Below are 27215 nucleotides of genomic sequence, written 5' to 3'. Positions count from 1 at the left end.
CTCTATTGTAACTTTTAATAAAAAATTTTCTCTTTTACTCTTAACATTATTCGAGGTTATTAATTATTTCGTTGGTTTTTCTATTATATTTCACGTTATTATTATTATTATTTCTCATTTATTGGAAAAATGAAAATGAACCCTCGAAACAATAATTTCATTAATTTATACATTACATTATGTTTGCTTTTTTATTATTTCTCCTTGTTTTATATATTTAAAATCATTATATTTATCCTCTTGAAAAAACTATAAAATTCGATTCCGAAAATGTTTTTTTTGCCGTTATTGAAAAATTTTCCTATGATTTTTAAAAACTTTATTTTTATAGTTATTTTAAAAGTTTTTCTTCTCACTTAAAACATAACATATTCTCAGTATTATTGTTAATTTTTCCTTCTGTTTATGCGCATTTTTTTTTTGTTGATATATTTTGTCTTCAAAAGATTTAAAATTTTTTTTTATTATCATCATCTCCTGCTATATTCTCTACTTGTGTATTTTTTGATGTTCTCGTTCAATAATTATCATTTTTTTTCAACATTATTATTAATATTATTATTCTCTCATTCACGAAACATAATTTAATGGAATTTTTTTAGGGGTTTATCTCTTTTCTTCGTGCTTCTTTTTTGTTTGTTTTGTTTCCTCACAATTTTTTATAATGAATTTTCTCGGTTTTTTTCATTCTCTTTTCAATTATGAATATATGCTGGCGTTTATGTGTATGTACTCAATTTGAACATTTGATAATAAAAATTCATTTTAAAGTGGACATATGTACCACTCATATTCAAATCCGAGTGAAACAGCAACGAATACAAAATATAACACAAACATTACGAGTCCCAGACCTTTGTTCATTTTCCATCGGAAACACGCAATTGATATGGTAACAAACAGCAGCATGAGGAATAATATGGTTATTGAGCAAACCATACCTTCGGAGCTTACTTCCACAGGCTCGCCATAGATGATCCCGTAAATTAACCATGGTACTGGTAATCTGTAAAGAAATTATTGAAATCATAATAAGTATGAAGTCTTGTACCCAGGGTTTTGTTTTACAGAATGTGTACACATATGCCACATATTTCATGTATGCACAGGATGCAAACTCAACGTTATGATAATTAAGTGTGGATATATGAGAAAATCATAGGGAAGTCAGTTTCAAATGAAAGTTTAATATTAAATGGAAATATCCGGTCCTATAAAACATTTCTGCATCACTAAATTTATTAGACCTTAATTTTTTTAGGATTTGGGGTACCTCTCAGATTTGGGTTTCGACACCCCTAATGTGTACACATATGCCACATATTTCATGTATGCACAGGGAGGATATGTGTGGATATATGAGAAAATTCACAAATTTTCCACATTTTTTCATATGCTTCTGTTTTTAACTTTGTATTCTTCTAGGTATAGGAGCTAGGTTCCAACTAAAGGAACTGACAAGATATATAGATAGTTGAAAAATCACTCACCCGACTGTAACATCGAAAATATTACTGCCAACAGAGCTAGAAACTGCCATATCGCCGAATCCTTTGCGGGCGACTATTACGGATGTTATAAGGTCAGGGATGGATGTGCCTGCTGCCAGCAAGGTGAGCCCCATGATCTGTAAATTTGGGGATATCCAGTACAGCCCAGGATCATCAGAATCGCCAAAAACATCAGATGGATCGAGAAAGAAAAAAAAAATGAGAAAAAATTTGTTAGTTTTATATATAATGAGAAATATCGCAAATAAAGTTATAGATCTAGCACATACATGTGTCTAAATCAATATCCATAGCTGATTGACAGTCAATCAATGCCCTATTTCTAAGAATCATGACTTAATAATTTTATAACGGTTTTTTGAAAAAAAAATTTTTTTTAGTTTGCAGAATGATTTGGAAAAACAATGTTTAAGCACGTTAATTTTAATTATCAATAAGCATGTCGTGCCTGAATCATGTCTTCCTTAGTCATATCATGTCTTATTAACTGATTAACATTTATTATCTGAATTTTCAATTTGTAATTAGATTTTTAGAGATTTTTTTTCAAAATGTATTAAAAAACTTGAGAATATTAGATTTGACCAGCACCAAAATGTCTATGGTCGTTCCTGAATCATGCTATTTTTGTTTTTATAATCGTATCCATTAATGTCATACTTATTGTCAATATATATTTGATCTTACGAAAAAGTTACCGTTAAATTTTAAAAATTACTAACACTATCAAATGTAGTTTACATGGAGAACAATGTAAAATTAGATTTAATTACCAGTAACATGTGCGGATCCACGAATCAAAAAAAAAAAAATACAAAAGTAAGTACTAGTTCTTATCGAGTCAATTCTGTGTTTTTGTCGCAGCGATTAGTAATCGAATAATAAGTCACTTCCAGACTCACAAAACCAAATACTGTAAGATCCGAACCACTTTTAGACCTACCAAACGAATTCCAGTAAGATCCAGGTCGTTTCCAGACCTGCAAAACGACATCCAGCAGTATCCAGGTTACTTCCAGTCACACAAACCAAGATCCAGTTCACTCTTTAAGACACCAACCCACAAAACACAGATCCAGTAGGATCCAGGTTTTATCCACAAAATGAGATCCAGTAAGATCAAAATCACTTACCAGCCCACAAAACGAGATCCAGTAAGATCCAGGTCTCTTTAAGACACACAAAACAAGATCCACTAGGATCGAGATCAATTCTCAACCCACAAAACGAGATCTAGTAAGATCCAGTTCACTTCCTAATCCACAAAACGAGATCCAGTAAGATCCAGTTCACTTCCTAATCCACAAAACGAGATCCAGTAGGATCCAAGCTACTTCTCAACCCACAAAAAGAGATCCAGTAAGATCCAGGTCTTTTAAGGATCGAGATCACTTCTCAACCCACAAAACGAGATCCAGTAAGATCCAAATCATTTACCAGCCCACAAAACGAGATTCAGTAGGATCCAGGTTACTTCCCAACCTACAAAACGAGATCCAGTAGGATCCATATAACTTCCCAACCCACAAAACGAGATCCAGTAAGATCCAGGTCTCTTTAAGACACACAAAACAAGATCCAGTAGATCGAGATCACTTCTCAACCCACAAAACGAGATCCAGTAAGATCCAGTTCACTTCCTAATCCACAAAACGAGATCCAGCAAGATCCAGTTCACCTCCCAACCCACAAAACGAGATCCAGTAAGTTTCAGGCCACTTCCCTATCCACAAAACGAGATCCAGTAAGATCCAGTTCACTTCCCAACCCACAAAACGAGATCCAGTAAGATCCATATAACTTCCCAACCCACAAAACGAGATCCAGTAAGATCCAGTTCACTTCCCAACCCACAAAACGAGATCCAGTAAGATCCAGGTCACTTCCTAACCCACAAAACGAAATCCAGTAGGATCCATACGAGATCCAGTAGGATCCAGGTCACTTTCTGATCCACAAAACGAGATCCAGTAAGATCCAGGTCACTTCCTAATCCACAAAACGAGATCCAGTAAGATCCAGATCACTTCCTAATCCACAAAACGAGATCCAGTAAGATCCAGGTCACTTCCTAATAACGAAATCCACAAAAAAACGAGATCCAGTAAGATCCAGTTCACTTCCTAATCCACAAAACGAGATCCAGTAAGATCCAGGTCACTTCCTAACCCACAAAACGAGATCCAGTAAGATCCATATAACTTCCCAACCCACAAAACGAGATCCAGTAAGATCCAGTTCACTTCCTAATCCACAAAACGAGATCCAGTAAGATCCAGTTCACTTCCGAACCCACAAAACGAGATCCAGTAAGATCCAGGTCACTTCCTAACCCACAAAACGAGATCCAGTAGGATCCATATAACTTCCCAACCCACAAAACGAGATCCAGTAAGATCCAGGTCACTTCCTAACCCACAAAACGAAATCCAGTAGGATCCATATAACTTCCCAACCCACAAAACGAGATCCAGTAAGATCCAGGTCACTTCCTAATCCACAAAACGAGATCCAGTAAGATCCAGGTCACTTCATAACCCACAAAACGAGATCCAGTAAAATCCATATAACTTCCCAACCAACTAAACGAGATCCAGTAAGATCCAGGTTACTTCCTAATCTACAAAACGAGATCCAGTAAATTCCAAGTCACTACTAGAAATTTTAGAATTTCAATAATTTAACGGATTTTCATAATTCAAACCGCATAACGATTACGACAAATTCAAATTTTGTTTTGTAAAAACATCGAAGAACATTGAAAACGGTTTTTGAGAATTCAAACTTTTTAACGGTTTTGAAAAATTTAAACTTATACTCAAGTACACAGAAAAAATAAATATTATTTACAAAAATTAAAAATTGATAATTATAGAATTCGGCCATTGTTTTCAAAGTTTTAAATGTTGCAACATTACAATATAAAAATGAGCTAGTAAAACAAGCTCAGGTGCGCCAAAGTCTGCACATTGTTTAATTTAGTAAATAAATTATTTTTTTTTTCTTCCAAATTTTTGGAAAATCACATGGTTTGACATCAAAACAATCTGTAAAAAAATCATCTTTACGAAAATGAGCAGCAAGAAGCGTCAGAGTAAGAAAGGTATGAATTTTTTTCCTTTTTAATAAAATATTATTATTTTTATTTTTTGTTTCAGAAGATAACATTTATGATCGACAAGGGACGGACTTTGTTTTTCAAAAAATTTTGGTTTTTTGAATAATTTCAGAAAAATAGTTAAATCAACGCTGTTCAAAGAAAAAAATGAGTAAACTACAGTTTAAGGTATGTCTAGGACTTTAGAGATCTTGTGAAAAGTGATTTATTAAATAATTTTTACAGGAAATTTGAGAAATTTTTTTTTTCAAACATTCTGAAATTTAAAAAAATGAACAACATGAAGAGCAAAATGATGTCATTAAAACGTAAACGTAAGTACAATAATCTATCATTTATCGTATTTAACTACATTTAATTGATTTTTTTTTCAGGTGATGCAGTCTCGTATAACGTTTTAGATGATGGTGTAATTGATCTATTATCGGACGAGGAAGATGATGTTCGCGGCGTGGTTGTGGCTCGAGTCGATGATTCTCCCGACGGAACTGTTAATCCGGATTCTGTGACTACCTTTAATGACTGTGATGGAATCCGAGATTATCTCGAAAATGTTGTGAAGCAACGGGCAATCGAGAATGACGTCATCTATGAAGAGGCAAAGGAAACAGACAACAAATGTCTTGTAATTGGCTGTGCCTACAAGGCATACTACTTGCCAACTGCTCGTGGTTTTTGCAGTTATCATTCTTCTGTCAGACATTTGTGCATTAGATTAGTGAATGGACGAATATGCTCGGCTGAAGGATGCATGAACAAGGCTCGTTCATTCGAGAACTTTTGTGCAGGCTGTTATAACAGTGAGCCTGGTGATCGAGGAAGGAAGAAAAAAAGCAGAGTGACACAGCAATGGCCGAAGGAGAAAGTGAGCGAGGAAGCAGATGGAATTGCCCAAAAATATGCAAGAACGGTTCAGCACGATCCAAGTTTGTTGTTATATTTTGGGATAACTGTTCGGGATCTGAGAATCAGATTGCAAGAGCATGTTTCGAGTGGCAAAAATTTCGATGTCGCAGTAATGGAACAACAAGTTCCTGACGCCCACTCATTGGCCGATTTGGAGTATTCTACAGTCGCCAAATTTGCGGATTGTGGGCGGAAGGCATTTGCGGAGCCGGATTGCAGGTGGTGATTATACTCTTCCGGATATGAGGCGTAGAGGAGTTCTATATGTTCTTCTGTTCAAGAATCGTGTGAACTCGGAAACGCCTACACCATCGATTGACTTCCATCGTCGACTTGGATTTAGTCATCATCGTGCATACCCGATCATTACACGGCAGCAGCATATCGAAGTTCCTCGTTTCAACAAGATTGTCGGAATAGCGGATATCATGAGAAAACTGTCGTACGATACAGATTTCAACGTACGAGAAGCAACGCGTCATCGAGAAAGTGGTCACAAGTGCACATTGTGCGATTATGTCGCTACTTCAAAGCTGTCATTGGAGAGTCACATGAAGGTCCACCGCAACAAAGGCAAGCATAGATGTCACCATTGTGGACTTTTGTCAACACGATTGGAATATTTGCGTCTGCATTTGAAGACAATTCACGACCAGGAGCTTCCACTAGCCAAACGCAGACAATCAGATTACAAATGCGATAAATGTGATGAACTTTTTTCAACAGCCGATGCGAGGTTCAACCATAAGAAGAAGATGCACAAGGAATTCGTTGAATGCCGTCATTGTAAGATGACTTAAATAGCTCATGAAATTGCCACCATAGACACTAGTATAATAAAATCTTCGTTTAGAAGATAAGTCAATGGATGCATCTTTTTCATTAAAGGATGCAAGAACGAGTCAATATTACTGATCGATTTTCGTAGCCGTTGTCGTTGAGCTCAGCAGCAGCACATTAAGCTTCCTCGGATTAATAAAAAACATTGGAATCGTTGATATCATTGTCCGATTTTAGATGTGACAATTTTACGATAAGCAACACATCATCGAGATAAAAGACAAAAGTGCAAAGATTGTGACTATGTTGCCGCTGGAGAAAAATCACAGGAATAAATTTTCGAATATGTGTTCCATCAATGTAGCCATTCATCAAATCGATTTGAGCACCTCAGCCTGTATTTAAAAGATGATCAACGAAAATGTCCTTCAACTTGCAGAATGGTGTAAATATGAATATCCATGAGAAAAGTGCGATGAAATTTGCAACCGATAGACGGTTCAATCACTGTAGGCGAGAAGATAGGAAGTTTGTTAAATGCAAGTTCTGCAATATGCCGTTTAGCTGGTTTTATACATCATGTACGATTATCATTGATCGTGATTTAAGTAAAGAAGTTTTACATACATGTTGCAACGATATATCTTTGAATAACAACGAGTTCAATTTTTCATGTAACAAATATTTTACGTTAATAAAAATAAAAATTATTATATTCATTGAAAATATTATGCAAAATAAAATATTCTGATTCTATTAATAGAAGCACTAATTGCGATATTGTTATAAATAAAGTTTTTGTCTCAAGTAATTAATTATTTAAGAACTTTATCTTAATTCAAAAATTCAGATTAATCGACAGTAGTTTAAAGTATTAGATCATAAACAATTTTTAAGAGAAATAATTGAAAAAATATCATTGGAACTTACTTCAGGAGGAATGTTTGCTGTGTCTCCCGCCACATTTGCCCACCATACCATAAGATATGAATATGCTGCGATCCACAAAATAGAGCCGATGAATGTTACAGGAAACCATTTCTTTCCTTTTGGAGTTCGAGTATCGGGAAGTGTTAACCATAATGGAAAAATGATAGGCGCTACCAACAAATATGTTATACGGTCTTTTGTCCCTGAAGGCCAAGCCATGCTAAGTGCTTCTGGTTCATCATCATCAGGTCCCTAAATATATTTTGTTTTGTAAAGTAAAAAGATAAGCATAATTAAAGTTAAATATCAAAGCCATAATTAATTTATAACTTACCGAGTCTAGAGTTGTATCAATGTTGCCATTCGGACGTCCCAAAGTTGTTTCCTTCAAATTGATTTTTATATGATTGGCAGCTGACGATGTTGCAGCACCTCGTTGGGGTTTTGTAGCATCCAAAAGCACTTTAAGGGAAGCGATGGCATGAAGTTGAGTTGCTTTCTCATCGACTTTACCTGGAACAGATTCTTTCAATCATTAAGTATTTTCATATTAGATTATTTTGGAGAGTACTAAAGAATCCAATTATATTATAATTATATTAACCAACATATAAATATACAAACATATAACATTTTTATTTTGGTAACTTTCTCTTGTTGCCTTTTATGCTCCACTAAGTATTACTAAAAGAAATCTATGTAAGATTAAATTCTGCACATATTTATGCAGATATTGTTTTCAACTAAAACTTTATATCTAATTCTTTTGTTCAAAAGCAAAAAGCAGCAAATGGCAGTTGCAAAAAATTTAGGAATATTCTTACTTAGGAAAGATTTTTTTTTATATGGATATGAAAAGCATTAGGACTTTAATACTGAAAATATAGTTCTCTGGCATTGATACTCAAAAGATTGGAAAAAGATTTATTTAAAACCTTATTTAAATGATGCACAGCAGACAAATAATAATATCAGTATTAAAATCCTTATGTGCTCATTAAATTTGGATGATTTATGAGACACAAAATTGATTATCACAGATATATAGTTTGAAACGATTTGAAAAATATATTATTATAGTAAAATAAAACGTGATTTATTTTTGAGCAGACTTATTATTAATAATGAAAAATCGCACAAGTGCAGAATAAAGATAAACTGCTCAAATATTTGATTTTAAAACAGAGAACTATTGGATTTAGAATTCATAATCTTGGCATTATTAAAATCAAAACTTTGTTGAAAAAGATATATTTGAAATACAACATTGAAGATATTGTTCGATACATTTAAATAGGTTAGATGCAGATGCACATGTGGAAATATTTTTTTCTAATCGACTTATTTTATTCTAAAAACTTAGTTTTTGCTTGAATTCATGGAGGAATGTAGAAACAATAATGAGATCAAATCAATTTCAGCAATTTATGAATATGGCATGAAGCACACTCGTGAGGAAACGAAAATCAGAGATAGGAATGTGAGATCTAATCTTCCACTAAAAAATATTCTAAACAAATTTTTTGACTGAAAATATATATGTATAAAAAATATTATATTGTGCTTCATATGTGTTTTTGGCTTTTCGACATTTTTGTTTTAAATATAATAAAAATGAAGAAAAGATTTTTATGTACAGCATATATACAAATATCTCTCTCTCGCTTTGAAATATGTTATGACATAGTTTACTTTAAAACTTTTCAATATTATTTAGCTGACTTTATATAAAGCATATATGGTTTGCAAAAAGGAAGGACAGGGACCTAATGATGAGGAATGTCTAGCATGTATGCGTTGAATAAGCCAGAGATTAAGTTTTCAAAATCACAAAAATCGATAATTTTAGTCAGGTTTTTAGTGAACTTGAATTATTTTCAATGCTTTGATTCACATATTAAATTATACACGAATATATGAATACTAAAAAAACATTAATCCTTGGCCTTGTGAAAATGAGGATATAACGATTGAGTTTGATTAATAATATACATATTTATATTGTATTTAATTTGCAATATACATAGCATTTGAATAAAGAAAAAGAATATTATATATTAATATTCGTCATGAGCTAAAAAGAAGCTTAAAGCATACGTCAAGCTTTGTATAAGTATAAAGCATATACATTTTTATATTTGTAGCATTTTTCCTACTCTCTTAAGAAAAGAAATAAAATCTTGATAGTATTCATCTATTAGTGTACGTGTGTATTGTATCTATCAATAAATCTCTCTTACATAAATTTATATACACATATGACAGAACAAGCGATGAAAAGCAGTTCAATGAAATTTATGAAGAATAAAGGAGAAAAAAAGGAATCTTTTTGTAAGGCATCTACACAATATGAATGTGAAGGTTTTTTTTGATGAATAGTAATTTTTCTTATTTTCTTCTATGACTTTGAGATCAGAAAAAAGAAAATCTCATCGAAAAATGCATTTACCCCTTAAAGATTCAGATCAATCTTAAGACTAGGAGAATTACACTACTAAGTTTGTGGTCTTTCATTCATGACATCCAACATTTAGGAATGGGGTAAAATTACAAAGTAAATAGGATATCATTTGTTCTATGTTTAAATATTAGGATATACGTTGAAAATTATCTATAAAACTAAAACAATACTTAATTTTGTAAACTTTTTTAGAAATTCGCATCTCCATATTAATCATATTATATGATAAAAATGTTGATATGTATGTTGACATAAAAATTATAATAGAAAAATCGATGAGAATAAAGGAGGCAATTGAGTGGAAGCATAAAAATTAATGAAATTACTTATTCATCGACGATAAAATAAAACAATGTTGGAAAATTAATCAAATCATAAAAAGGATATATATTTTTTTGTGCTTAATATTCAACGCATTTTTGCATGTCACTGTCATCGTATGATGACTGAATTGGTTCAAATCAATGAAAAAAGTTCAAAGCACACCCTTAGCTTTTGAATTACTAAGCAAAATTTTTTAAACTGCTATAATGGATTTTAAAGATTAATGTATTTTTTTGCACTTTAAATGTTCATTCTTTGACATAAATAATGTGATTACCATATATGAAGTTCATAAATTACACGATTAAAGATCATTAGACGCTTTGGTTGAAATATTTAAATTAACGAGTTATAATAAAATTTTGAAAACAGATTATGTCAAGATATAATTATTCAATGGTTTAAAAATAGTAATAATACACGAATTATTTCATTCGTCCTTTGTTAAACAGTGATGGTAAAAATACGTTGAATTATTAAACTTTTATATTTCATTCTTATATTGATTGAATTTAGTCCTTTCATCAAAAAAGATGGAATAAATAAATGAAGGAGAAAAGGAAATCAAATAAAAAATGTAGAAAGGAATAATGGATAACATAAAACAACTGGTCGAGAAGTAAATGTTATAATACATATGAAATAACGAACTAATAAAACAATACACAACCAAAAAAAGAAAAAAAGAAATTTGTAACACAAAGGAAAAGATTCATAAATCATTTTAGAAGTCACAAAACCGATAACGAACGCGAAAAAATGAAAATGAAAAGAAAATGAAAAATAAATGTAGAAACAAAAGAAAAAATAAAATGAAAGAAAAAAAAGAAAGGATAAAAAATATGAAAATTAAGGAACTAAAAAATAATTCGATGAACTAATAAAAATAAAATGATTTATGAAACAGCAGAGAGAGTTCTATGAACCTTACCATCGTGCAATGGGTCAATAGTATGTATCATTAGTTGCAGTAAACCGTGTCGGAATTTCGCTCCAGTGGCTGTTTGTGCTGTGCTATTACCTGGTGCACTGCTTGATCCTGGTCCCGATCGACTCTCAGATGCGGCACGTGACGTAACTGATCCACCGCCTGCCTGAGTTGCCATTGATGTTTCAGATGAGTTTGCAGCATTACCCTGTCATTGTTATTGTTATTTCCATTCCATTATTGATGAATTGATCGTCATGTTTCAGATATGTGCACATATTATTCATGTGTATAATCATAATGTTGTTGATGACACATGAAAGAGTAGGAGAAAGAAAAAAAGAAGTGTTAAAAAATTAATTTCATAAAATATATTGCGCGTGTGTTTGCGTCTTGCTGCGCAAATGAATCAATACAATATTACAATACAATATTTATATAGGCATACACAAGCAAAAAAATTGGAGAAAGCTTATAAATTATCTAGAATCAATCATGTTTCTACATCTCTCAATCACACGGTTTTTTTGTTTCGTTTCAACTTTTTAAGTACGCGTATTTTTATAGATTTTCTTAGAGATTGATTTGTCCACTGCAAAAGACATTTGGATTTAAATATAAAATTTCAAACATAAATTATAATAAAAAAATGTTTTAGAAAAGGAAATTTCGAGAAAAAATCAATTTTAGGTGTCGTTCCATTTCTTTTGTGAGACATTTTCAAATCAAATTCAAATTTGAAATGACAGTTTCTTTTATAAATAGCCAAATTCATACACGAATTAAAGTAATTTTCAGTGTTCTAGATAATTTGTTACATATTAAGATATAAAGCATTTTCAATGGTTTTAGAACAACCATGTAACAAATCTAAAAGCTTAGATCTTATCAGTAAAATTAAAATATATAAATACCTATAACATTTACTATTTAATCTGCAATAATATTTTGTCAATACAAAATAATTCAACTCTAAATCAATATACTATTCTAATTTAATATACTAAAGAATATTTAAAATTAATTAATAAAGAACTGAAAAATCAGAACTAACAGTGTTTGGAGAAAATGCTTAACAAATTATATTTGCTAGTTTATTTGTCGTATTATATTTCAAATCAGAACATTATTAAAATTTTAATCAACGACTTTTGGTAGCTATTGAATTAACAACTAAGTTCATAATTAGTGGAAATTATGTATTAGAAAGAACGGAACAAAAATGAAATAAAATTTGAGGAAACACAAAAAAAAAATTCATAATTCAAGATTTTCAAAATACCCGAACCTTTACTTAAATAGTAACAATCAATTAATTATATATAATTTCGTCCATAGTTCAATAAAAGAAAACAAACGTAAAAACTCCCAATTTAATAACCAGAACTCGAGGTCGACTCGGATTTTGTATTTAAAAATTGATACCAGTCAACTCGACTCCATACAAAATTCGAATCGACAGCTTGGTAATAACAGGGCAAACGAGCTAGATCATAAAATAATCAAAATCGGAACAATTCAATCAAGAATAATTGTATGAGTAATTGTCATAAATCTGAGCTTCATCAGTTCAAGAAGGCAAAATCTTTGACATATATTGAAATAATAAAGAAAAAAATCAGCAGACATGCTACATATGTTAACATTGCATTGACGAAAAAAAATCATGAAAGAATGCCAATAAAGAAATGGGAAAAACCAATATAAAAGTTATGAATAAAATTTCATTTTCTCTTTTCACTATTTGCAATAAAAGAATCAGAATAGAAGTCACTATTTGTTCGATTATTGAAATGATTTTGATGATTATAATCAATAATAATCTTAAAAGTATCAAATATCTTGCAAACTGATTTTTGTTTTAATTCTGAACTCGAAAGGAAGCTCGAATAAAATTAGAAGAATTATTAAAATTTAAAAAAGAATTTGAAGCTCAAGAATTTTTAAAAATGGAACAAAGTAACCCGTAAAATAACTTTAAATAACTTTATCAACATACAAGAAACTGCGAAAAAAACTAAAAAATTATTAAAAAGGAAGAAGAAACTGTAAAGAAAAATTATGAGTAGAAGAAGAACAAAGGAGTGAGTTTATAAGTATTTACAATTTAGTAGTTGTATAGTAAAATTATGTAGTAAGCAAGAGAACATAAAAACATCATGGTTTCCAATTAGGAGCAGTATCAACGATAAAACAGCTAAGACTAGAGACGATGAATTGTAACATGATTCTATTTTATGTTTGACAAGAGAAGAAGTAAATAGTTAAAGAAAATGGAAAGAAGAGAATATAAAGAGGAGAATGTCCTATTGTATCTATAGTTCGATCAATGGATATAAGCATATTTACTTAGCTTTTTCATCTAAATCGCCAATAAACGATTCACAAGTAGCACCACTTTACCAAATGTTTTCAATTAATTGCTAATAAATGATTTTGGCTATTCCATAATTTGTGTCAAAGTTTGAAACTATAAATCATTTTACGATAAATATGTGCTTAATATCTGATAGTTTTTTGATTGCATAAATGATATGTTAATTCAGGTATATATTTCAATAAGCACAATTTTCATGCATACATTGATGTATCCCCTGTGTATTAATATACGTAAATACTTTTTAACATGTTTCATTCCCGTTTAATTTATTCATTTCGGATATCCCAATGGTAGTATTTATTTAATGTTGGGAGGATATTTAACACTTGAAAATCTATTTTGTTAACATTAAACGAGATTTTCAGCCGATAACTAGGATTGATGGCTTCATCAACTTAATTCATATTCATCGAAAAATGATGGTACTTAAGTGTCTATGATAACCTTGATATCAATGATGATTTTAAGTGCTGATTTATGATTTCTGGTTTCATAACTGTAAGCACTCATTAGGAATTTTTTTTTCTTTTTTACTTCCTCTACTGCATTTAATCGACGTGATACGTACTCAAAAAAATCATCTAAAACTTTCTTAATGTGCTTAATATTGATTTTTCTCTTTTTACTTTTCTTTTCCTTAAATATTTCTATTAATGATGATGATATCTCATTAGCCTTAAAAAAATAAGAATCATTGTTGATAAGTACGATATCGTTGTTTGCAGGTGTAAGAAATTCGTAGAAAACAAAAAAGATCAATCTAAATTGGGAACCCTGAATTATTAAAATTATCATCTAGCTTAATAAAATCAATGTTGAGGAAATACCATTCTTGCTATCACAAAAATCTTTATGAAGAAACCACGTTTTGTGTAAAATAAATATTTATCGATTGATACTATAAGAGCCGTTATCATACTCTTAATAAATTCTAGTTTAAACAGTTTACGTCATTAGGATAAATGAGAGTAGATAAAATAATAACGAGTAAAAGAAACGTCATTCCACCTAATACAACTAATTATAATTCCCCATGACTAAACGTGTAATTTACTTGCTTAATCTTTATCATAAATTTGGAATCTAATATATTAAAAATTTTAATCACAATTTTTTCACTTTTTACCAATTTACCTAGTCAATCTTTGTATTTTTCAAATATTTCTCACTCCTAATCCATTACTTATTCACTATTCACTATCGAAATTCACTACTTAGGTTCTTAAACCTTTAATTAATAAATTTAATTTGAGATTTTAAAATTTCACGTTGTTTTGTTTACATTTTTTTTTAAATACGTACGTAATATGAAAAACGTACGTAATACGTAAGCGTTTTTTTGAAAAATTAATTACCCCGAATTTTCGTTATAAGCCAGCATAGCAAAGCATTTATGGAACTTACAATCAAACAGACAAGAAAGCAAGTTAAGAAAAACGAAGTAAAATGAACTTTAAGGAAGATTAAAGAGTGCTTGAATCATCAGTTAAAGTATTTGAAATTTATGTTGAATTTTCATCTCTGGCACAAATAAAGCACTCATTTCTCCTCTATATTTTCTTCTTTCTAAAAGGTTAAAAATGATCTAGTGAATATAATATTGGATAAATTCATCAAAAACTCCCAATGAGAATTCATAATAATTTTTTTCATCTCTAAAAATATTTCATTTTTGTTCTTCTTGAATAATAAAAATATGTATGTATGTATAGAATCTATATTCAAGCACTATCTTCAAATACACATGAGTAAATAAGAATTTATGTATGAAAAATAACACATGAGAGGCTGAAGTATGAACAATATCATTTGTTTTAAAAGAAACAAAAAAAAAAAAGATGAGAAAAATAATCATTAGCCCACATTTATATAAATACTTTTATGAATGGTATAAAGAAGGTAAGCTTCGACTCAGAAGGGCACTAAAAATTTTGCTGTTTAAACTTACCCCCATGATAATCATTAGCTAAAGTATACATACATAGCTTTAAATTATCTCTTTTTCTTTATCCCTTTCTCTCATTTTCTTTAGAATAACTAACATAAAAAATTAATTTGTATTTCATGTATACATGACATATACAGAATGAATAGATATAATATAATTGTATTATATTTGGTTTAGTCTCCTCTCCTGTTAGATACGTTAATAGCTAGAAACGATTATCAAATATTTGAATTCATTATAAATGAATTATAAAAGATCCTGTTGTGTGTCTATATATATTTTGGGGAAAATGAACGAACGATAATGGGAAAGCACAAGTATGAATGAAAAAGATTATGTGTGAAATAAGGCGAGGATTATAGAAAACTAAAAGGAAAACTATGAAGGAAAAACAATTCGGCGATTGTGTAGTTAATTAGTTGTATGTTTCTTCCACAAATGAAAGATTTTAAGCTTAATTCGCTTTTAAATTATTTATTGTATAATTAACAAAGCTCATTCAACCAAAATTGTTTTATAGAATTGCATTGTCATTTCCAAGAAACGCTATTGCAATTTCTATAGACAATTTTGAATTTTGAGGATGTTTTTAACAAGCAAAATCTCATTTTCAATTCCATCATAGTTTAGGACTTTTGAAGTAGTATTCAGCTGATTTTGGAACCTTAATCGAGAAACTTTTAATGTAATGAACTTTGAGAATAAGTCTATGAAAAGGAATTCTAATAAAAATTATGATTATGAATATGAATAATCAAAAAACGAAATGAATGAACATTTCACTTGAATTAATCTTAAATTTTCTCACTAAAATTCGCCAAAAGTTAAAAAAAAAATAGTTTCAGGACATGAAGTCTGTAGAAACAAGTCTAGAATTAGTTGTCACTAATTGAACTATATTTTAATTGGATTTTATTTATCAAAAACACACGATTTTGATGCTTAAACTTTTTGTAAAGAAATAAAAAACTATTGAATTTGTAACTTTCATCATCTATTTCCGAATAAAAAATGAATTTTATCGAAAGACTCATTTTTCTAATTAAAAGTTTGACTGTTCTGAAAAGTTCTATGGAAATTTCTCAATCAAAAAATGTTTTTATTTTTCATAAAAAAATAAGCTCTAAAGCAAAAATTTTAATTTTTTTAAACTAGTACCTAAAACTGATAATTATTTTTATCTATAAAGAGAGATTCTTTATGAATAAATATAATTAAGAAAAGATGATGAAAAACAATAAAGAAAGAAAAAGTGTGTCAGAGGAATGAAAAAATGTGATAAGAAATTTAAAAGAAAAATAAAATAAAAAATTAGGTAATCAAAATGCAAGTCGCGCGAATACATGTCTCATTATGCAGTATATATATAAAAATTTAGAGAGCGAACGAGCGATATTAGGCAGTTTCATGAGAGAGATTGAGGCAAGGAACTGAGGATTAAAATGCAGCGAAGTGAGATATAGAAATTATATAGATATACTAAAAAATACAAATAAGCGGGCATGCAACTGTAAACTACTTACAGCAGGCATTAGTTGGTCAGTGCTTCGTACTCTGGTCACCTTATTCTTATACACCACTTTCTTCACGGCCCTCTCGACTTGCTGATTGAACTTCATGAATACGGCGTACGTTACGTAGATGAGAAAGAGCAGCAGCGCCTCCCACCAGTAGATTTTATTATCACGAAAAAAATAGATAAGCGTAAGTAGACTAACACTGTAGAATGTACAATCACGAAACAGCGGCCACCATGTCAATGATAATAGTGTTTTCGAAAATAATGCACACATTCCGATAACAAACAAAATATTAAATACAGCCGATCCGACAATCGTACCGATACCGACATCATCGAATGATACGAACACGCCAATAACACTTGTAAACAGTTCGGGCGCACTACCACCAGCCGCCATAAATGTTGCTCCAGCCACATCATCTGTTATGCCGAGCTTTTCAATAATAACATCCAAGGAAGGCACAAAAAACTCGTCGCACACGATTGCAAGTGCAACAAACATATAGATGACACCAAGGATGTGGAACGCAACAGCACCATTTTGTCTCTGTTCTAATGTGAATAAATCTTCGGGAAAAAGAGGATCCTTTTTTGGGGGTTTTTCATGTTCTGTATCATTTGTATGATTTGTTGTATGACCTAAAAAATTATGGATATAAAAAAAGAAGAGAAAAGAGAAGGATAAATTAATAAATTATCGAAAGCAATTTAAGAGGTAATATTAAAGGAAGTAAGAATAAAGCATTCAGAATGGATGATTAAGGTGCATTTCTATTCATTCAAAGACAAAATTTTCCTCCTGAATTAACACTTTCATATACAGGAGTTATCCTTAATTTTCATTTAAACATTCCATTCTCATTTTATAAAGAAATTTCACAGACATTACGTCAGTAAAATATTTTTTTTCCCTACCCTATATAACTTGGTGTTCAAGAGAATACAATACACATTGTTAAAATACGCTGGAAAAAATTATTCTTATGATCTATGTATATGTTTATACGTAATTTATGACGAAAATAGAAAATTTCATTGTACGTATGAACGTATATATTCATAGGATTTTATGCTTCCTTCTTATCTGCTTTTATATGCTAATGGATTTAATTTTAGGAAAAATATTTTCTTAAGCTGAACGAGCGCAAAAAAGAGCAAATTCATACGCAAAACTCAACATAAAAAAAGTAGAAATCGATAGTAGCAAAATATACATTTCCTGTATAAGAAGAAAGTAAACAGTAAATTTAGAAGAAAAAAAATTTAAAATCAAATGAAACAAAAATATAAAGCCATAGAATAAAATTCCAAACTCAAATATCAGTCCATATGATGAAGATTAATAACACAAAATTTTCTCTGACAGCTATCTTTGTGAATAAGTGTCGCATTCAAAAGCTCTGTGACTGAACGGTACAAGAAAAGAGAGAAAGTGAGAAGGAAGCATACAAAAAAAAATTATGAAAGAAAAATGAATACATGATGGAAAAAATGAAAATAAAGAAAATATATATATACACAAAATGTATACGCATTTAGAACATGAAGTAGTAAGGAGGAAAGAGAGAAAGAGAGAGAAAATTATGAGAATTAAAGAGAGAAAAATGTGCAAGGTCACGAGTGTGTGGGAAATGGAAATGTAAAGTAGTAACAAGGAAAAACGAATACAACGAACAGCAAGAAAAAAAAGCCACAACCTTCCACGATTTTTCAAAACATGAGCTTTTATAGATATAAATTGGAAATGACTACCTAATTGCAATCATAACTTGTTAAAAGAATTCAATATCGAGAAGCTGAGGGAAATCTGTAAAATTTCAAGTCAGAAAGTAAATATTAGGTATGAGGGAGAATGTCTTATGGAAAGAGAAGGTGGAGTAGCAAGACAGAGAATAAGTTATACACAATGTATAAAGTGAGAGAAAGAATAATACATACAAGAAGCATAAATGGGTTTTCTATCATCAACCGACAATGTTTTCTATGCTATATACCATGACATTATATTATATGTATCATATATATTGAGCAATGTGAGCGTAGCAAAAAGAAGAAAAAAAAATGGAAAAAACAGGCAAACTTGAGAATAAGTAAAGAGCTTCTGACGATAGAAGAAAACAACATAAAATGAGCAGAGGTATTTTCTAGTGGCATTTTCAAATTGTAGTATGTCTTATTAAAATAGAAATGAGATTTTCTTTCGTTCACTTATCTTGAGTGCATAGAGCAGTGAATTAACAGAATAATTGAAAGATTAGGTTTGCCAAAAAGTTTTTTGATAATTTACGATCTTACAAAAACATGAGCTTGAACATAAAACACAAGAAAAAGGTGCTTAAAATTCCACTATTAAGGATGAAAATGGCACAGAAAAAAAAGAGATGAAAAATTACGGATAAAATGTTAATACAGATTTTTGGATCATTAAATAATCGTCTGTAGAATGTGAAATTAGGCACCATATTTTTTTACTATAGATTTTCATCCTGTACAAAACAGATTGTGTTTGAAACGTTTGGCAAAGGAATCAACTATAACAAGAGCTTTTCACATATATAATAACATCATGAGACTTTAACGAAACAATCCAAATAAGCACATACTTGTACATGTTCAATATTCATTTTCTTATTTTTCTTTTCCTTCCTTCCATGATTTTTCTATCTCTTTCTCTCACTCACTCTCTGTTAATTTCATTTATCTTATGAAAGCGTTCGAAATTCAATCAAGATTTTGTATATGCAAGTCATGACCTTTCCTGTGCAGCAAAAAAATTTAATGCCCTAAACATCATCGCTGCTTTTTAGTACAGTGCTGTACGTGAACTTTTAAAAAATAAAATTCCTTGCCTATTTGCCCTCTTTATGCTATATTATGTATTTGTGCAAAATTTTAAGCAAACAGCGAATAATGTTTTGTCATTTTGATGAATGATTGAACGACAAGAGCACTTGAAATTGTTTTCAATTTAATTTGGTTTTCCTGACAAGAATCTGATTAAATTTTCTTGTTTTAAACGTTTTTTCTGTTATGTAAATTGAGTGATTTCATATGTATGTAGTACACATATGCTACTAGACATGTTGATAGATGCGTTTTCAGTCTAAGACATTAAGCTTACTCGTAGCTAAATGAAATACAAACTCAAAAAATAGGCAGAACAGAAAAGAGAGAAAACTGGCATTTTAGTTTGCAATTTAAAAGTATGTATTGCAAAAAAGCAAATAGGTCATCAACTATTAAGTGCTGCTTGTATATTTTTTTTATATGTGCCTCTTTTTTGGTTCCTCGGGCAACATTTCCGTAACAACATTTTTTTTTTGTGTGTACGACTCCCTTTGAACGTTTTTTTTTCTTTTTTCGGTCAAAATTGTGTGTACGACTCCCTCTCTCCCTCTCTGTTTTTCATATTATTATTATTATTTTAAATTAAAAAAAGAAATAAAATAAAAGTAAGACAAATCAATATGTGTTCAATGAGACTATACACTGCGTTGCAAATGTATATAAAGTTTGTATAAATAGGTACGAGTGAATAAGAAAAAGGGAGTCGTATATTTTCACGCACATTTTATTTATAGGAAGGCAGGCAAAGGCTGTTTTACAAGCATGAAAATGAAAGATCGACGATGAAAAATGAATCTCTACATACTGTAAAATCGTTTGCCGTCATCCGCTGTGAGAACTGAACGTTTTTTTTTTCTTTTTTCGGTCAGGAAATTGAAAAATTTCAATTTGAAAATGTTTAACAATAAAAAATGAAGAAATGAGGAGGTAAAATCCAGCTATCCAGATGGTCTTGGCATTAAAATTGATATAATAATGCATTGAATCAATCATCTACATCGTTGAGAATGTAGCAAGTAATTTTAAAGGCTTCAAGGAATGTAAAATGTACATATTTGATTGATTTAGTCTCATTACTGTGAAAAGGTTGCGATAAACAATTAAAGGCAATAGTTATTAAAATAGTAAGAAGAAATCCAGACGAATAGAAATGTCACGTATGAAAAACCCAAGCAATTCTACATTCTATGTCCAGAGAGCCATGTTATGATTGTGTCAAATAACGTGTTAAGTATGAATGGAAATTAAAATTTAATCATTTCTAAAAAATCAATTTTCAGCCGTAACAAATTCAATGACAAATGCGTCCTCATACCCCAAATATTTTTTTAAGCAACTATGTAATTAATCTATCATGAAATCTCGATCAGCTTGAGTCAATTCACAAATGTATATTGTGGGAAAAAAGCACCATGAAAAATATTTCATTTGCACAATCTCAAATATGTCTCTGTAATAGATGTACTCTCATAAATCATTTCATTCTGGTATTTATTTTATTAATGGACAGACGGGAAGCATTAAAAAAATGCTGCACATAACAATTGATACTTACCCGTTATGTTTGCTAAAAGTATTGAAATATTGCTGGTAACTGCATTTGGAAATTCCAGTTTTTCATGTGTTTCCTCGAAATCAGCATAGACTATTGACTTACGCTCTATTAGCGTAAGAAAGAGAACGGCAAAAAACAGGAATCCCAGGTCACTACTCCAATTCCGTCGTCGTCTCTTGGATTTCCGTTTTTTATTTGGAGGTCCCATAGTGATATCTATTCGTTTTCACTTTCCTATTTTTATATATATATATTTATTAATATTACTATTTTTTATTAACCACTACTATCTATCATAAACTTTTCTTTATATATTTAATAATTTGGAAGATGTTCTCACTTGTTTTAATTTACTTCTTCTTTTTCTTCTTCTAACGAAAGAAATTAATTAATTAATAATATGACTTATTTTCCTCTCATGTGAGCATTTAATAAAAAGCCTAGTTGTAAGCACTTTTTATATACTTTATATATTAAACTTTAGGATTTATTTTTTTTTTCTTTCTTTCTTATAACATCAATCAATTGGGGCAGACGGAGAGTTGATATATGTGTTTCTATTTAATTATATTTGATTATTTTCACATTTCTTTGCTCGTTTCGTTTAATGTGTGTTTTGTCGACGATTTTCTTCTTTCTCTTGTACATATTTATATCGTATTAAAGTCATTTGTGTATTATAACTATGAAAATCGGTGAGAAATTGGAGCTTTTGGAAAGGAAATAGAAACAGGGAGAGATCCAGTAAGGAAAAAATAAAAGAAAAAAAAGAGACTAAGTGTCTTGAAAAAAAAAAGTAGGAAGGATAATGGAAATTTTAGGAAAATAATAAAACTAATTGGAGCTGAAGGAGGATGTTTGTAAAATCAAGGATTGGATCTTATTGACGACATTTTTGCGATTATATAATTGCGTTATATCTGGTAGAAATTTTCACCATTCGAATGTCTGCGATTTTTTCACATTTTTTTCTGATTTTTTTCATTTCATTTTAGTCAAATACAATTTTATATAGATATTTCCACTTTGCTCGGTCCTTATAATTTTCCAAGGAATATATTTTTCCAGCAAAATTGATGAAAAAAAAGTATAAAAAAAATTTGTAAACTTTTTATATATTAACTTCCTTTTTCTGCCACTCGCGAATTAAAAATAACAAGACAAACTTAAAATTTGTACCATGGAAACTTTGAAAAACTTCTATTTTTCCTTTTTCTCGTATAGTTTAGTTGAATTTTCCTGCACTTTAGAAATTTTTTTTCTCCTTTTTTTTCACTTCGTGTTTTTTATGTCGAAAATTTTTTTGGAAGGATTAATCTCGATATTTCCTTGATTTTTCTATTAATTTTAATCAACAAATCGCGAAAAAGCACTTTAAACTATATACAGATAACAGAATTTTCCTTTTTATCACTTAATTTAACTTTAAATTTAAAGAAAATTTTTATTCAATTGTTTCAATTGTTCAGTTTTAGACTCTTTTTTTCTCCGAAGTTGAAAGCTTACTGAGTGAAAAAATTTGAGCTTTTTTCACGAGATATGATGAGTTTTATTGGAATAAACATTTTACTTTCCAGTCAGAGTTGTTCATCGTGACTTATCGATGATATTTTATTGATTTTATAAATTCATACTGTTTAAAACTTTCTAACCTCAATTATAATGTTATTATTACATTATAGATATAAATACAGTCATAATATTGACAAAATCATTACAAATCAATTGATTACATCCAAAATATACAGAAATAACAAAATTTTACAAAGTCAACTCTGATTTCCCATGAAATCTCAACAATAAGAAAAGCTTTCCACGACACTTTTCCTTCATGTGTTTTTCTGAATTAGAATGGCTAAAAAAAGAAGTAAAAGAAAGTTAGCTGAAAAGATTGCATTGACACATAAATTTAGTAGTATGTTAAGATGTCTGATAGCATATACTTTATGGCATCAAGACTTTCCATGCGCACTTTTATTTAATTAATCGAAAAAATCTATGATATTCATAAATGTATCAAATATTTAAGTAATCAAATGAATTATACATGTTTCTGTATGTTTATGAATCACGATTCTATCATTGATTTCTTCTACGGCAGTGACTTTATTGTTGAGCTAAATTCGAAATTACAGCAATAAAATTCCTGTCATAAAATATTTTAATGTGAAACTTTAGATTTTAAATTCGTCTGGAATCAAGGAAAGAAGTAAGTTTATTAAACAACATTAAAGTTATGTATATACATGTATACATTGATGGTTATGGCGAGAGCTTTTATATAATAAAGAATAAAGAAAGAATGAAGCACACACAAAAAAAAAAGAAGAAAAATTCCCACAAACGAAATCGTAAAAAAAGCAAAGTCGGCAACTCGCATGTATGAGTTAAAAGCTATGGGAAGAAAAGGCAAAAAAAAGTACACATGATAGTTTCCAGCAATTTATAAAATTTTGTGTTGAATGCGCATGAATGCGAGTAGTAAAAAAAAACACAGCAGAGCCTTTTCCACAACGACGACCAGAAAAATAGAATTGCAGATTTTTAGATTTCTGTATTATTCCATTCACCAAATTCTTGCGTAGAAAATAAAATATCGTAGGACTCCTTCCATCACTCTGATTCTCTCAATTTTCCCACAACACAAAAATAAAAGCAAGCTTCCATTTCAGAAATGCTTTTCCTCATACAAAAGCATAAAGAACAAAGAAAAAAAGGCGATTTATTAAAGTGAGATAAGAACTTTTTCAAACATTGAAGGAAAGGAACCGAAAAAAAAATCATGTTTAATACGAACGAAAATTACTTGAAATGTAGATGGGGGGGATGTTGATGGATAGAACAAAAATTTTTGTTTCTAAAGCTTAAGAATCTATTAACTGTAAATACTGAACTGGAAAATATTCCAATTTTTATGTTAAAATCATTTCAAAATGGATTATGAAAGGAATAAGGATAAATACGATAATGACGTCATTACAGTATTAACATTAGAAAAAAGGCAAATTAAGTTACGCTTTGCCTATCACAATGTGAAATAATTTAGCACTACTGAATTTCTTTATATAAAGTGTATTTTAGACTTGGGGAGCAGTTAATCATTCAAGGCAATAGACATTATGCTTCAATATATCTTCTTATATTATGTGAATTGTTGAACCTTGCCGCTCTATATTATCTTTATACTTTATTTTCTTGTAGCATATTTTCGTAAACGTTTGAGTTTGGTCTTTCCTTTTGGTCATGAACAAGAACTTTGTGTTGGAGGATGATTCATAAAATAGGAATTTCCTATTCACAATCGATTGTGAAGTATCTGTATGACTCGAGTACTGAAATGTCAAAAGGCATGGAGTGATTAATTCAGGTAGATCCTCAAGGGACACAAAATAGGTTGGTGTGGAATCCTGTTTGAAAGTCTGTAGTCAATTTGGTTCCTAAATGGAACCATGTGTCGCCAAGGCTTCAATCATTGTCATTGCCATCTCACATTATCCCTGCAACTACTTCAAGTTACTGATCCGTTCCTTAATCTATATACATATCTTGGACATCTAATGCATGATTTCATACAGAAGATAAAGTTCAAAGTATCTGAAGAATCACACATTTGAAAATATCAGGATTTGAACTGGTGTCCTTTGATTAATCATAACAAATTTATGTCAAGCACAGGATTAAGCAAATCACTTTTTAGAGCAACATAACTGCTTTTTTACAACAAGAAGAAAGTAAAGCTCAGGACAAAGCTTAAAATCAACTAAATCCATTTAGCTTTCTAGTCAACTTCGAGCTCTGCTATGCAAATGTTGCATAAAACCTATCGCTACACACCATCAGCAAATGACCCCCAAATTCAATCAGACATGCATAAAGCTCTGATAAAAATCAAACATTTTGAAATTTATAAAATCGTTTTAATTTCTATTAAGTTTTTAATTTGATTGTTCAACCCATAAAATTTAATACTTAGATGCAAGCAAACAAAGTCGCTTTGAAAAGTAAAAGCCATTGTCATACCAATTTCTAGTATGTATGGAGTTATCATGCTCATTGCTATTATCACAACGACTGATTTTTATTACTCTAATTTCAGCACTCATGTTTTGTGCTTTTGTCATTTATTATTATGCTTTGTGTATATAGAATTATACGTTGATAAGGGATTCCGTATATAAAGCGTATACGCGAAATAATGTATGCATAGCTATATCCATTTTCCATCAGAGAAATAACGAAAGAATATGGAGGAATGAAAAAAAAAATAAAAAATCCTTCAACATTCAACGTGAAAATCATCTATATGCTTTATATTATATACGTTAAACAAATTAGGAAACGGCTGATGATGGTAGGAAAAGCTAAAGCTCATAAATGAAGGCTAGACTTATCAAAATACTACATTACTCTCTTTGCTATATTTTCGCTCTCTTCAAGCACGTTAAATATCTTTACAAATATGATATCGATGAAGTTATAACCTAGATAACCGAAATGATTTTTCCTTTTTCTAGTCCTGCGCTCTTTTCCATCATATGCTCCTCAATATTATGCGCTCTCTCAGCACTATAATTTTTTCATTCCTACAAGATTTTTGCTTATTCATGTCAATTAGTATTGAGTTTAAAGAAATTTTTCAGGACATTATATATATGACTGTTTGTATATTCTCCCTAGCAGCAATAAATTAGTTAATGACTAAAATATATAACAACGAAATATAATTGACAATAAAAAAACAAAAATATCAATATTGAAAGCTCTCGAAAAGCTCATTGATTAACTAATACGAGAAAGCGTTTTGGAAAGGCAGGCGATAAATAGGAACAAAAAAATCAACTAATTTAAAAACATACAAAGGCACTATTTATAAATGCTCTGTGAATAAATAAATGAGAAGCAAAATAATTTTCTGATTATCGATTATCGTCGCTGTTTTTTTGAACAGTTCTTTTTCATTTTTTATACACGTTTCATTTCCATTATTATTATTATTTTTATATGCTTTTTAATTTGTATTGAGTAATATTTTTTCATTAATTTGAAATGAAGGATCTTTAGATGTATATAGGGTGTAGGTATATGAGGTCGATAATTAATGGTGAATATAATTGGTTGAATTCTTGAACTAGCTATAATTTCTCCTTCGCACGTGCTTGCTTCACTTAAAGAATTGATTAAGTTTTGATTGCTGTTTAGTTTCATCAATATTTTTTTGCTGCCGAAACATTTCGGATATTTTGGATAAATTTCTATTATTCGTTGTTAATGCTACAGCATTAGTTTTTTTAGACAATGGAATTAATAAGCCAGCTGTTTTCTTTTTCTTCTTCTTTGTTTTCTCTTCCTTTCTTGGATTACTATCATGTTCATGTTGTTTTGTTTTTTCACTCATAATCGTCCCAGATGCTACATTTTCAGATTTATTATGCTTATCATTTCGTTTTTTCCTCAACTGGACTTTTGTTTTTGCTGTTTTGCTACAGAAACATTTATATAGCTGTAAAAGACAAACTGTCATCTTGTAGGATTTTCATGATTAAAACATAAATTTGCATTAATTACCGCAACATGATTATTTTGTTGTTGTAATCTCTTAATTTTCCTAGTTAAAGCTTTAGATTCAGTCTCACTGGATTGTTTGGATTTCACTTTTAATTGTAGTCGTTCAATTCGATAATTTCTCCGTGCTGTTCTCTTGGCATTTGATGGTTTCATCTCTAAATTGAATTTACCGGATGTCCATAGTGTAAGACACTTCGGACACATTGTAGATTCCCTTTTAGTTACATTTTCCGGCAATCTATTTCTGTAGGATTTTAATTTAAGAAAATGTACGATAATAAATGTTAAATTACTATGCTTACTGATGAAATAGCTTTAATAAAGACTCTGTGTGATTTATTGGCCTCGCAAATGTCTTAATTATCCTCTCAACATGTGATTCCATTACTTAATTTTGTACAATTTTTCAAAACAAAACAATTGTGCTGAATTGGCTGAAT

General features: G+C 30.1%; 1 protein-coding gene and 1 long non-coding RNA gene across 2 annotated transcripts; both read right to left on the bottom strand.

Annotated features, from left to right (window-relative positions):
- Nucleotides 1–289: 289 nt before the first annotated feature.
- On the bottom strand, nt 290–22543 carry LOC139097386 (sodium/potassium/calcium exchanger Nckx30C-like). The gene is made up of 8 exons (XM_070649200.1): nt 22390–22543; nt 21211–21581; nt 16810–17447; nt 10962–11166; nt 7580–7758; nt 7246–7497; nt 1491–1627; nt 290–1006 (listed from the first exon to the last, which is right to left on the bottom strand). Exons 2-8 carry the CDS (start codon nt 21416–21418, stop codon nt 766–768), a joined length of 1860 nt encoding a protein of 619 aa, XP_070505301.1. The 5' UTR covers nt 21419–21581; nt 22390–22543; the 3' UTR covers nt 290–765.
- Nucleotides 22544–26030: 3487 nt separating this feature from the next.
- Nucleotides 26031–27211, bottom strand: LOC139097392 (uncharacterized). Its single transcript, XR_011545058.1, has 3 exons — nt 27078–27211; nt 26776–27019; nt 26031–26710 (listed from the first exon to the last, which is right to left on the bottom strand). It is a non-coding gene; the product is annotated as an uncharacterized lncRNA (long non-coding RNA).
- Nucleotides 27212–27215: the final 4 nt, after the last annotated feature.

The sequence above is a fragment of the Chironomus tepperi genome, unplaced genomic scaffold (genome assembly GCF_022539635.2).
Source record: "Chironomus tepperi strain 1889 unplaced genomic scaffold, CSIRO-AGI_Ctep_v1 contig_421, whole genome shotgun sequence".
NCBI classification, from domain to species: domain Eukaryota; kingdom Metazoa; phylum Arthropoda; class Insecta; order Diptera; family Chironomidae; genus Chironomus; species Chironomus tepperi.
Note: the sequence above shows the minus strand (reverse complement) of the source record. Positions and strands in the feature narration are given on the sequence as shown.